A 12,156-nucleotide genomic window follows, 5' to 3' on the forward strand; every position below is an offset into this window, starting at 1 on the left:
CTATAAATATTGCTGTTTGCAAAATCTGCGCCCATTCAGTTACTTGAAGACGAAATTTATCAAAGTGTAAAACATGTCTGGTCGCGGTAAAGGAAAAGCTAAGGGCACCAAGTCCAAGACCCGCTCATCCCGAGCAGGGCTTCAGTTCCCAGTTGGTCGTATCCATCGTCTTCTCCGCAAAGGCAACTACGGAGAGCGAGTTGGCGCCGGTGCTCCAGTGTACTTGGCTGCTGTGCTCGAGTATTTAAGCGCTGAGATCCTCGAGTTGGCGGGCAACGCTGCTCGTGACAACAAGAAGACAAGAATCATCCCCCGTCACCTTCAGCTGGCTGTGCGCAACGACGAAGAGTTGAACAAACTGCTCGCCGGTGTCACCATCGCACAGGGAGGTGTTCTTCCCAACATCCAGGCTGTACTTCTGCCCAAGAAGACCGAGAAGAAAGCTAAAGCTTAAACAAGCTTTCATTTACAAAACAAACGGCTCCTTTAGGAGCCACCATATGTTATAAAAGTCACGATCAACAGTGTAAAATCAAATAACAAAAGCAATTGAGTATAGAAAAATCTCGCTCGATGTGTCTACCGAGGTTAGCATAGTTTGAGTAGCCTTCGCGCTCACTGTGTCCGCAAAATAAACCGCCTGTTCTGTAGGCTGTGTTGGTGAAAATTTAGATGTTCTTTGCAGTATTTTTTTTCAGTGCCCGATGTTTGCCTATCTTTCAAGTCAAGACTAAATACATATTGCGCGTTCTCTGCAAGTCACAACAATGAGTGGCCGGCGCGCACCTATTTCCTTTGTAAGGTCGCACGCTAACAAAAAAGAACGGCTGCACGCAGGCCAAACATTGATCAATCAAATGCCTCTCCTTCGTTGGTTTTTGTTTATCCAGCACCATATTAAAATAACAAGAATTTAGTGCACAGATTGATCATCTCACAGTAGCCTGAAACAAAAAAATTTCCTTATGCAAATTTCGGTTTCAAGCGAACGTTACAAAAAGCGCGCCGAAAGACTTGGCTCATGAATGCACGGGTAGCGTCTGCAACGCAGGCTAGTCTCGAAGGCTGTGCTGAATTCATAAAGAATTCCGTTGCCCTTTTCCTCTTCTATTGCCCCAAAATCGCCCATCTGGCGCGCTTAACTCGGACACTAAATAGCGTGACTGCGCGTTGATAAACGGAATTTCCATATGTAAATTTAGGTTGCAATCGAACGTTACAAAAAGCGCGCCGAAATACTCGACTCATGAATGCACATTTCGGTGGTCACTTGAACGTGATCCAGACGAATAACGCGTCTCGAAACGCGGAGGCTACCAATCCGTGTTGAATGCACTAAAAAGTGTAAATACAGTTGCCCCTTTTCCTCGTCTTTTGCGCTTTTTAACCAAAGAATCGCCGCTGCGCGCTCAATCGATACTCGGGCACTAACCCGACTGCGCCTTGGACATTGAAATGTCAGGCGGCATCATGTCCTTCAAAGCAAAAACCCGACGAGGAGATATAGAATTACTGTATATTTACGAGCAATGTAGCCTGCGAGCAGGCTCCCGATCTGATCTGAGGGTCCCACTTTCTTTTCGCCCATTCTCGACCGGAGAGCCTGTTCATAGGCTACGAGTATGCGATTATAGAACGCAGTTTCAAACTTCCCCGTCAGCAAAACTTTATTGATCATGACTTTTGAGAGATTTGGTGGCTCCTAAAGGAGCCGTTTGTTTGTGTTGGCAGTGCAGTCTAACCGCCAAATCCGTACAGAGTACGGCCTTGTCGTTTCAGAGCGTACACCACATCCATGGCTGTCACAGTCTTTCTCTTGGCGTGCTCGGTGTACGTCACAGCATCACGGATCACGTTCTCAAGGAAAACTTTGAGAACACCACGAGTCTCCTCGTAGATCAGGCCAGAGATTCGCTTGACACCGCCACGGCGAGCAAGACGACGGATGGCTGGCTTGGTGATGCCTTGGATGTTATCACGAAGAATCTTTCGGTGACGCTTGGCGCCTCCTTTTCCTAGACCTTTGCCTCCTTTACCGCGACCAGACATATTGATTGTTTCGGCTACTTGTGTAACTGACTTGAATCGATTTAACGGCCGACCCTGCTTTATATAGACAGTTTACCGACCTCTCAGGAAACGTAAAAATTGCGGTGTTACTATTGGTTGAATAAAGACAAAAGCGTAACCTGTCGTACTTGACATTAGCCCTTCCCTTGCAGATAACGGACATACATTTAACATTGCGCAACACGTGGTCGAATTGCGCCGGTTTATTTTGCTTAATTTTGAAGTCTAGACCAGACAAAAATGACAAAAATAGGAATCCGTAAAATGCGCCTATGATCAAATGAAATATCACTGTGTTTTAGAAAAAAAACACTCTTGAAATCAATGTTCATACGTTGGATCGAGATGTGAACTGATAAAATTTTGTGCAGCCAATAAAATTGCTTTCTTTTGCACCAGTCAACGCGAAGCATGTATAAATTGTTTTATGTGCGTCGAACCGAAACGGTTCCTATTCCATATTCTTGTGGACTTCGAAATGGCTCGTACGAAGCAAACTGCACGCAAATCAACTGGTGGAAAAGCTCCACGAAAACAGCTCGCCACAAAGGCAGCTCGTAAAAGCGCTCCTGCTACCGGCGGAGTCAAGAAACCTCATCGTTACAGGCCTGGTACAGTCGCTCTTCGTGAGATCCGTCGTTACCAGAAATCCACCGAGCTGCTGATCCGCAAGCTGCCCTTCCAGCGTCTTGTGCGAGAAATCGCTCAAGATTTCAAGACCGATCTGCGTTTCCAGAGCTCTGCTGTGATGGCTCTTCAAGAAGCTAGCGAAGCTTACCTCGTTGGTCTGTTTGAAGACACCAACTTGTGCGCCATCCACGCCAAGCGCGTCACCATCATGCCCAAGGACATTCAGTTGGCCCGCCGAATCCGCGGAGAGCGAGCATAAGTGGATTACATCGCTCACAAAACAAACGGCTCCTTTAGGAGCCACCACATTGATAAAAGCAATGATCAAATGCAGACTAAGCCTTGGCTCTTAGGTAAAGCCTGCTGTCGAGCCAAGTGGCTCATCAGGCCGGAGCTTATCCCGGTTTCTGTAGCATTAAGCGACTAGGAGTATTGCTACTCCCCCCTGGATGGGATGCTAGTCCATCGCAGGGTTACCCCCCAGCAGTAAATTCGCCGGTACCCATTTATACACCTGGGTGGAGAGAGGCACTGTGAGAGTAAAGTGTCTTGCCCAAGAACACAACGCAGCGCCCCGGCCAGGCCTCGAACCCGGGCCATTCGACTCGGAGGCGAGCGCGCTAACCATTGGCTCTTAACATCAACTATTTTCTTACTGATTTTCGCACAAGGCCTTTTAGGACTTTTTATTATGAATTGTGTGCTTCTTGTGATGTATGCTTCCTCTCTTGTCCGTTTTGTTTCGATGGAGCCCTTTCTTTTCAGACCTCTGTAATAGGCAGAATAGCAACCCCTTTGTAATATAAAAATCTTTTCACCCCCTTTTTTCTTCCGCTAGAAATGTCAGGGAAAGGGATCTACAAAATTCGAGCATTTCCTGATCACATTTCATGTGTACCGTATTTTCTCAATTAAACGCCCCCGGCGTTTATTTCAAACTTGACGCCGTGGATCCGGCGTTTATTTGGATGGTGCAGTTTATTGGAGCAAAATGTTTATCAAACAAGGGTTTTAAATCAATATTTGTGACATGAACGTAATTTGCCATAGTCTCCAGGCGTTCCAGGCGTTCGGTTAACTAACCGAACGCCTGGAACAGGCTAAATTTGCCATCATACCTAAAGCATATTACACCTCAAATAAATGCCTGGAAGGCTTACTTACAACTCTAGCTCGGAGACCCGGCGTTTATTCGGGGCCCGGCGTTTAATCGAGAAAATACGGTAAGTTTTGCCAGCAATGTGCCTGGGGCACATTGCTGGCAGGTGCTCTTATTGTAGAGCGCGTTCGCGTATTGCCCTCTGCGCTTTACCGTTAAGGCCCTGTGTGCCGCTTGTCTTGCAGAGGCCTACGACAAGCCGGCTTTGATAATCCTTAGATAGTGGGGAAGCTTCAAATTTTTCCATGGTAGAAAGTGGTACTGAATTTGCGAAGAGGAAATAAATTCCGAAGGGGTGGGGGGTCTCAAAAGCCAAAATTCTGAAACAAAACCATATCGATTTTTTGACTTGTCACTTTCTCCGTTTTCGGGCCGGAAAACAACCTCGTTCCCAGGGTGCGAATCGCGGCTTTACTGACGCCTGGCGTTATATTCCATGATTGTGTTGATTAAGTGAGTTAATTGCACCCGATATATGGGGAGCAGGGATGGCGCAGTGGTGAGAGCGCTCGCCTCCCACCAATGTGGCCCGGGTTCGATTCCGGCCCGATGCCATATGTGGGTTGAGTTTGTTGTTGGTTCTCGCCTTGCTCCGAGGGTTTTTCTCCGGGACCTCCGGTTTTCCTCCCTCCTGAAAAACCAACACTTCCAAATTCCAATTCGACCTGGACAGAGGACCCGCATGAAAACCAGCTAGCGCTGATGTGGCTTCCTCTCTAAATATAGTAATTTTTTTTTTTATTTTTTTATTTATTTTATACTGGCATATTGCAGTATTTTGTAGCACAGGCATGATGCAGTACAGTGTGTGTCCGAATAGGGCGCAGAAGTGGCGAGCTGAGGAAATCGTGGGCGCAAAACTACTGTAAGTCCCTTGCGCACTTTCAGACTAATCAAGTTTCCAAGATGTTTAGATGAAACGTTGACTACGAGCAGACCCTCGTTAAGTCTGTCGAGTTTTTGGCAAAAAAGTGCGAGTGAAGTTGTTATTTTTTTTTTCAATTTTCAAGTTAATTCATGGGTGTGAAAGGTGAAGGTGGACGACAGCCATTGAGTAAGTGTAGCCACCCCTTTTCGCGTAATCTTACGTCGGAGACGTTTTGATGGTCAACTTTGTATTAGCGGGAAGAGAGTGCGGCACTTACGCTATAAAAAATAAAACATGACTTTTTGTGCGGTGGGAATAATATGCAGGCTACCGAAAATACCCCTCTTAAAGACGGCGGATGCTATCGAGCTGAAAACCTTCAATTCTGCCCGTTAAAGATATTCAACTCAACCTTCCCATCGTGCGCTGCGATCTTATTCTCCACAAAATTTAGCAAGTCAATTTTCTGGATGGCATGGTATAAAAAAGTTACAAAACACTTTCTCGTGGTATACGATGGAAGGCTCGTGTGTATACCGAGAAAAATACAAGTAACTGGTGGGATATTTCCATACTCGAAAGCGTTGCATAACAAGTATGTAGCTGCCGTTAATTGAGAAAGATAACTTTTCCGGTTACAAGCCCCTATTGTTCAGCTCGTCTTTTATTTTACACTGTTGGAGAATGCTGCTATGTGATTTTTTTTTTGTATGCACAGTATCCTGTCCAAATAGAAACCGAACAGTTTTGAAACGCAAATATCCATCCAAAGATAAGCACCCCCCCCCCCCCCTCATCCCTTATATAAGGCCTCCCCAAAAAATAAGCCCACTTGAAGAGGACGTTGCGCTAGCTGGCCCAGGGCTTATTTTTGGAAGTAGTATTCCTACTCAGACCGCGGGTTCCTTTGCAAACTAATCTTAACAAACTGCCCGAAAAGATAGCAAGAGAGCTCGAGATATACAAAAATCACTGAAGTAACCAGCTCCATAGATGAAGCTCAAAGCAAGAACAGTAAAAAAAAAACCTTCTGGTAATATATCAGTACGTAGCCGCAGCTTTTAGCAGGCGTATCCGACAAGACAGTAACAGACTAACACAAAATTCCATCCGCGAAACTCAAATTCAAGATGGCGGTCTAGAACTTCAACAACTTGGAATTGAATCCCGAGAAGACCCTGGGGACGAGTTCTTTGTTCGCCGGTTGCTCGCCGGTTGAAGGTTTCGGTTGAAGCGGTGGCTTGTCGTGTTCGCCATTTTGAATTTGTTGGGATTCGCAAACAAACACTTGCAGTTAGCATAGAGAAACCGTTGACAAATACGCCCTCTTCTATATGTTTTGATGATAAAAGTCGCTTAGAAAGGTATGCTTGATGTTCTATTTTATTCTATTTTAGCACTTTTATAGCTAGAAGTGTTGAATTTTGGAGCTCAAGGCTTAAAACGAGTGCGCTACAGATTTTTAAACTTCGATGAAACAGTTGTCAGATTGAATCATGATATTGTCATAGCAATATTTAGATTACCATAGAAACATCTACGACAAAGTTTTTGATACTGTTCTCTAATGTGTTTGCTTAATCTCCAGTTTACATAAGCTTAAGATCAGAAGTTTTAATGAGCTAAGCTAAAGTTCAATGATTATTTATAATATTAAAACTTAAGGTTTTTTGGAATTTTTGACTTGACTTTTATTTTAACATAAGCTTAAGCAAACGGTACTTAATTAAAAGATGAGAGAAATTTTAGATAAATGCAAATTCAGGTAATAATTTCATTTAAAATAAGCTTACTACCACTATCAAAGACAGCTCATTTTAGTCCAAGTTAATTGCATCTCCTTCTCATATATGTTGCACGTTGGAAATAGTTTTTTTCGGGTGACTCCATTATGAAGTAGTCAGTGAAAGCTGCAAAGATTCTGGCTTTAATACACTCTTCTTATAGCACTTCTTTTCGCATCTTAATTTTTTGTCAGAGGTGATATTTACTGATTCCTCTTTTTAAAGGTTGCATGAATGCAAGGGGTAGCTCGTTTAGTTGTGATGCCCCACAAAACTACTGATACAAGATGCTCTGTGAGTCCAACTTCCTCAACGGAGGTTACCACAGGGGAGAAAAGTCCTGCTTCACTTTCTAATCCAACTGAAGCTAAAGCAACAGAAGGTATTTATGTTTTCCTTTTTTACAAGAAAAAAATAGTTTATACTTTATTGAAGTCACACAATAATACTAGACTTGACCTTAATAATTTAATGAATTAATTAATAAATCTATAAATCAGTCAATCAATCAATCAATCAATCAATCAGTCTCTCATTCAGGCAATCAGTCTGTCAGTCAGTCAGTCAGTCAGTCAGTCAACTAATCAATCCTTTTTTGCAGTAATATGCTTAGCTAGTGATATAGCAATATTGTAAGCAAAGTCTTTTTTTCAGTTCTTTAGCTGTTTCCATAGTGATATGAAAGTTTTACGGTATTTCTCAAGAGTGTTTAGGTATATTGGTCAACTGGTTTGCCTCTTGCCAGCTGGGATTTGTAATATTTGTTTTCAGTATATACTCAAACAGTGGATAGCGTTTTTGGCATGTGCTGATTGGCTACTCAAACACTTTATATCCTTTCCTATTCACCAGTCCCAGCAACTTGCATGCAAAAACCGTACTCGTTTATGTAATTAACTAGTCAAAATCACCCTTTCCGGATATATTATCTCACTGTTTGAGTTTATACTTAAACAACTATTTACCTCAGTGTCAGTGGCTAGTGGTGGATATTAAATATCCACGACTAGCCACCACTACTTCGGTGAATAGTTGTTAAAGAATGTTTGAATGCCCTGCCCCATTAGCACTTGTGCTAAATCAAATGCTGAGAGTAAATAAATGTCATTTTTTAATCAGATAAGCAGCAAAAGACCAGTGTGCCACAACCAACCATTAATCAACAAGAGGAGGCAAAGAACAACTGCTGTTCAAGGACTCCTGGACCTAACCACATCAGGGATCTGTTTTTATCATTTGATAAAGGTATGTGAAACAAAATCTAGATGTAGCCAAACATCTAGGGGGCTACAAGCTGTAGTGTTTGCAAATGATCAAGGGACCATGACTTGCTGACCTTTTGTGGCAAGTGACTCCTAAAGTATTGGAAGATAGACAAGATATACTGTCCATATTGTTTTTATATGGCCAAGCTCATGGCTGACGAACTCAGTATTTAGGGAGGAATCTTAGGGCCTGTTTACATGATTCCGGAATGACTTTCATTCCGGAACGAGTTCATTCCATCCCCATACATTTCTCTGTATCTGTTTACATGATACCAAGACGAAAGTCAAGTCATTCCGGAATGAGTTCATTCCGGTTTTCATTCCGGAATGAAACTTTCGTTCCGGAATGACATTTCATTCTGGTATCATGTAAACACAGAACGAATTTCGTTCCGAGATGAAATCGCAACTCATGAAACCGCATACGGACTCCACAGTTTAACTTCAGAGCGAAAAAACGTAAAAGCATTTACTGTTTATCCCAAAGAAGCAGCTCTATGGTCAAATTGCTCGTTAAATTTGCAGTTAGGGCCATTAATGAGCACAAAAACATGTTTGCGCGAAACATGCGCCATCTTGTTTTGATCTCGCGTGAAACATGCGCCACCTTGTTTTGATCTCGCGCGAAAACCACGCACGTGAAAATGCCTTTGGTTGAACCGGTCGACTCTGTCATGTGAATGCAGAACGAACTTCATTCCGGAACGAGTTTCGTTCCGGAATGAAAGTCATTCCGGAATCATGTAAACAGGCCCTTACTGAAAGTTACAGAATGGCCCCTTGTAAAAGGTGTCCCTTTTAGTGGAGGTTACAAATAATTGAAATGCAGCATTTATGTGTGTTCGGCTAGGACATGGCTCAGTGTCCTTTTGTAGGCGGTGTCTTTAAGAATACATTTGACTACAGTTTACAGTTTCATTCAAAGTTAATTTTGGCAAAAGTTCAACTTGTTATAGACACCCTTAGAGAACCTATTAAAACCTCGTCTCATTTTGTTAAAACACCATGCTCCCCTCTCAGTATTGAGATGTCTTTGTGCTGCATGATTTTGAAGAGGGGCTAAAGGGAAGATAAAACTGAAGTATTTAAACAATTCTGATGGGGTTTGTACTTTATCTTAGGAAATCCATCTGTTTTTTGAAAACCTTTACCTCGTCCAGGTTTTTTTTGCTGTTATCGCTTCGTGGCTCAAATTGTTCGAGAAAAGAGAAGAAAGAAAAACCTCTGAAACTTCAAACAAAACGCCGTATAATACAGTTATTTTTCTTAAGTGTGTAAATTATACATTTTGAATCGTACAAAAAAAATTGTAATTGACCACTCCCAGAATTGGGCTTTTCAGGGCCAATGTAAACAAACACAAGCTAATACACAGCTTAATGAAATCTTAAGTTCCAATAGTTCTCAGCAGCAGCCATACAGCAACAGCGCAAAAATCCACACGTTTCATCCAGGATGGAGATCGCTACATTTTCTTGGTGGAAGACAACAGGGCTCCCAAAGTTAGTTCAGTGTCTCCTGGAACTGATGCCAGGTCTGCAAAAGCTACAGATGAAGCGACAGGAGACACAGTAGCTGACGAGGAAGGTGAGGATGTTGGTGAGAAGATTTTGCTACTGTACAGTTCTGAAACTCAATTAAATGCAAGTAGTCACAAGTTGAACACGCGTACAGAATGGGGTTGGCCTGCCAAACGGACTCGCAAGCTTACTCCCAAGTTGTCAAAAAATCCATTTCAATGCTAATGCGCGCGCTGCAATTCAATAGCAAGACTTGCGTTGACTTGCGTTGGGTGGCCAAACGGTGAAAAACGTGCTGTCTTGCGTGCAAATTTGATCTCGACCAAAGTGAACACAAGTCATCGCAAGTCAACGCAAGAGGACACAAGTTGAAAACTTGCGCACACTTGCGTCTCCATTTGGCCAGAATGAAAATGCATTAGCCACAAACATAAAAATTTTTTTCTTCTTTTTATTTCGAGAGGGGGGTTGTTTTCTGTTTTTTTTTTTTAACCAATGATAGAGTTTCGCGCGCTTTATAAGGCAAACTAAAACAAAGGTAAAGTCTGCATACGAGCCAAGTGCCCATCAGGCCGGAGTTTATCCCGGATTCCGTAGTATGAAGCGACAAGGAGTATTTCTACTCCCCCTAGATGGGATGCTAGCCCATCGCAGGGTTACCCCCTACAGTTGATTCGCCGGTACCCATTTATAAACCTGGGTGGAGAGAGGCACTGTGAGAGTAAAGTGTCTTACCCAAGAACACAACGCAGTGCCCCGGCCAGGGCTTGAACCCGGACCACTCGATCCGGAGTCCAGCGCACTAACCGTTACGCCACCACGCCTCCCACAAACTAGAACAAAACACACGGTATAACACTTTGCATACTGTACTAAACAGTCACGATGTGCTCTTTAGAATTTTCAGACGGGGGATCTGAAGGATCGCTAGAAGATGTGCGTCAACATCATGGAATAATAAAAACACAGAAACAGGACGACCCGGACTATCTGACGCTTTTTGAAGCTCACCAGAGGAGACTGGAGGATGTTGGGTCACCTACACAAGGTCAGGGGTAGAGTGAGTAGTGGGGTTAACATACTACCCGGGGTGGGGAGTACTCAGGCATGTTTTGTGTGGGTATGTACCGCCCGGGTCTCCAAAGTAGCACCCCGTTTTAGGAAGAATTTGCATCCAAAATGATACCCTGTTCTAGAAACAGTTCAACTTTATAACACCCTGTTTTGGCTGCTGATGATTTGAAACTTTGGTGCGTTCAAAATATCATACACGGTTAGAGAAATTGTCTCTAAATTGACCTTGTTCTAGATCAGGAGCCCAAAATCACGACCCTGTTGGGCGGCACATACCCCAACCTCGTTCCCAGGGTCTCTCTCTCCCCGCCCCCCGTATAGGTATACCTATACCCGTATAGGTATTTTGGGGGAGTACCCCCGGGGCAGACTACCTTCTAGGGTAGGGTAAATAAGAGTTCAAACTCTATTTTTGAAGTCTGCTGGGGGATTAAAAAAATAAAAACATTTTTTTACACTAAGAATAAAAAAACTCAACCAGCTCAATTCGCCCCACGGCTGAAGATCTTCTAAGTTTTTTTTATTTATTTTTATGTTGTGGTCGTGGAAATTATTAGAGTTTAATTAAGTTTGTATATGTAATTTTTAATTGCGGAATTGATCGTCACTAAAGGTCCACGAAAAATCATCAGTGTTACGCGAGACAGTTTGTGGAAGTTCACTGCCCTGATTTGTGCTTGAATACGCGTATGTCTGGCATACAGGACAACTGATCATGAATCTGCTATCTTCCGTTAATTTCAAACAACGAATTGAATAAAGTGAAAAAAGGTGGGGAATAGGAAAGGAAAGGAAGGAAGTTAGTTATGGCCAATTGAACAGTTTATAGCCTGGTGAGTAATCACATTGGTATGCAGAAAACAGTTTATGCAATGGCTAGGTGATTCAACTGCTTTGCGATGCGGAAACTGCTTTTTCACGACCATCGAAACTGCAAGTTTATAGCCTGGTAAGTAATCACATTGGTATGCAAAAAACAGTTTATGCAATGGCTAGGTGATTCAACTGCTTTGCTATGCGGAAACTGCTTTTTCACGACCATCGAAACTGCAAGTTTTTCATCGATATCAAGTTTCTTGGTGTCAACTGACTTTTTTCCTGTTAAACAAACTGAACCAAATTACGTGGTTCAAATTATTTCATGAAAGTGTGACCAGCAAAAGCTGTGAACTCTTCATTTTCGCGTCGATTGCTTTTGCAGCAAAAGAATTTCATGCCGACAAAGATGTCGAAATCTACGCACGGGAAACCACTACATTGCGTCATTTGTACGCAATTTAGTTTGTTAAAAAGACGTCTTGGTTTTGATAATTCTTAAGAAATGAAATAATAAACCGATTAAAGCAAACTTACCCAATCTCGTCCATCCTTATTACTTCATTACCCCCAGGGGGGAGGGGGACTTGCGATTTTAAGTGACGGGGATGATCGAATGGGGGCAAAAATCAAGACCCCCAAAAATCCTTAGGGCTTTAAAAAAAAAACAAAAAAATCCTTAGACCAAAAATTAACCCCAAAAAAATCCCATGCCGAATTTCTGACCCTAAAATTTGCAGAAAGGGGGAATAATATAACACAAAGAAAAACTTGTTTTTGTACTTTAGTTGCAGAACTACGCAGCCAAAGCACTACCACGAAACTTAAGATTGTTTTAAATAACCAAAAAATCCCTACTTAAATCAAGCCACCCAAAAAATACTTGCCAAATTTTCCTACCCAAAAAATCTCGGAATCGAAAATGTCTAACCCAAATAAATCCTTCTATCACCCCCGTCACTTGAAA

The 12,156-nt window shown here is 42.7% G+C and overlaps 4 protein-coding genes across 5 annotated transcripts in view; 3 read left to right on the forward strand and 1 right to left on the reverse strand.

Moving 5' to 3' along the window:
* Positions 1-64: 64 nt before the first annotated feature.
* LOC144638338 (histone H2A-like) lies at positions 65-656 on the forward strand. Its single transcript, XM_078497568.1, has one exon. It carries the CDS (start codon positions 74-76, stop codon positions 452-454), a length of 381 nt encoding a protein of 126 aa, XP_078353694.1. The 5' UTR covers positions 65-73; the 3' UTR covers positions 455-656.
* A 986-nt stretch (positions 657-1,642) lies between these two features.
* On the reverse strand, positions 1,643-2,066 carry LOC144638360 (histone H4). Its single transcript, XM_078497584.1, has one exon. It carries the CDS (start codon positions 2,047-2,049, stop codon positions 1,738-1,740), a length of 312 nt encoding a protein of 103 aa, XP_078353710.1. The 5' UTR covers positions 2,050-2,066; the 3' UTR covers positions 1,643-1,737.
* A 482-nt stretch (positions 2,067-2,548) lies between these two features.
* On the forward strand, positions 2,549-2,959 carry LOC144638539 (histone H3). The gene has a single exon (XM_078497731.1). It carries the CDS (start codon positions 2,549-2,551, stop codon positions 2,957-2,959), a length of 411 nt encoding a protein of 136 aa, XP_078353857.1.
* Positions 2,960-5,954: 2,995 nt separating this feature from the next.
* The window catches only part of LOC144638132 (DNA-binding protein RFX2-like), a 43,237-nt gene continuing 37,035 nt past the window's right edge, over positions 5,955-12,156 (forward strand). The window contains exons 1-5 of one of the 2 annotated variants that reach the window (XM_078497319.1): positions 5,955-6,091; positions 6,737-6,893; positions 7,631-7,756; positions 9,172-9,378; positions 10,198-10,347. In XM_078497319.1, the coding sequence (XP_078353445.1) occupies positions 6,746-6,893; positions 7,631-7,756; positions 9,172-9,378; positions 10,198-10,347 (631 nt within the window). In that variant the 5' untranslated portion in view covers positions 5,955-6,091; positions 6,737-6,745. The remainder of the gene's footprint in view (positions 6,092-6,736; positions 6,894-7,630; positions 7,757-9,171; positions 9,379-10,197; positions 10,348-12,156) is intronic. The other variant, XM_078497320.1, reaches the window with a different exon arrangement.

The sequence above is a fragment of the Oculina patagonica genome, chromosome 14, assembly GCF_052425735.1.
Source record: "Oculina patagonica isolate OP01 chromosome 14, crgOcupat, whole genome shotgun sequence".
In the NCBI taxonomy this organism is placed as follows: Eukaryota; Metazoa; Cnidaria; class Anthozoa; order Scleractinia; family Oculinidae; genus Oculina; species Oculina patagonica.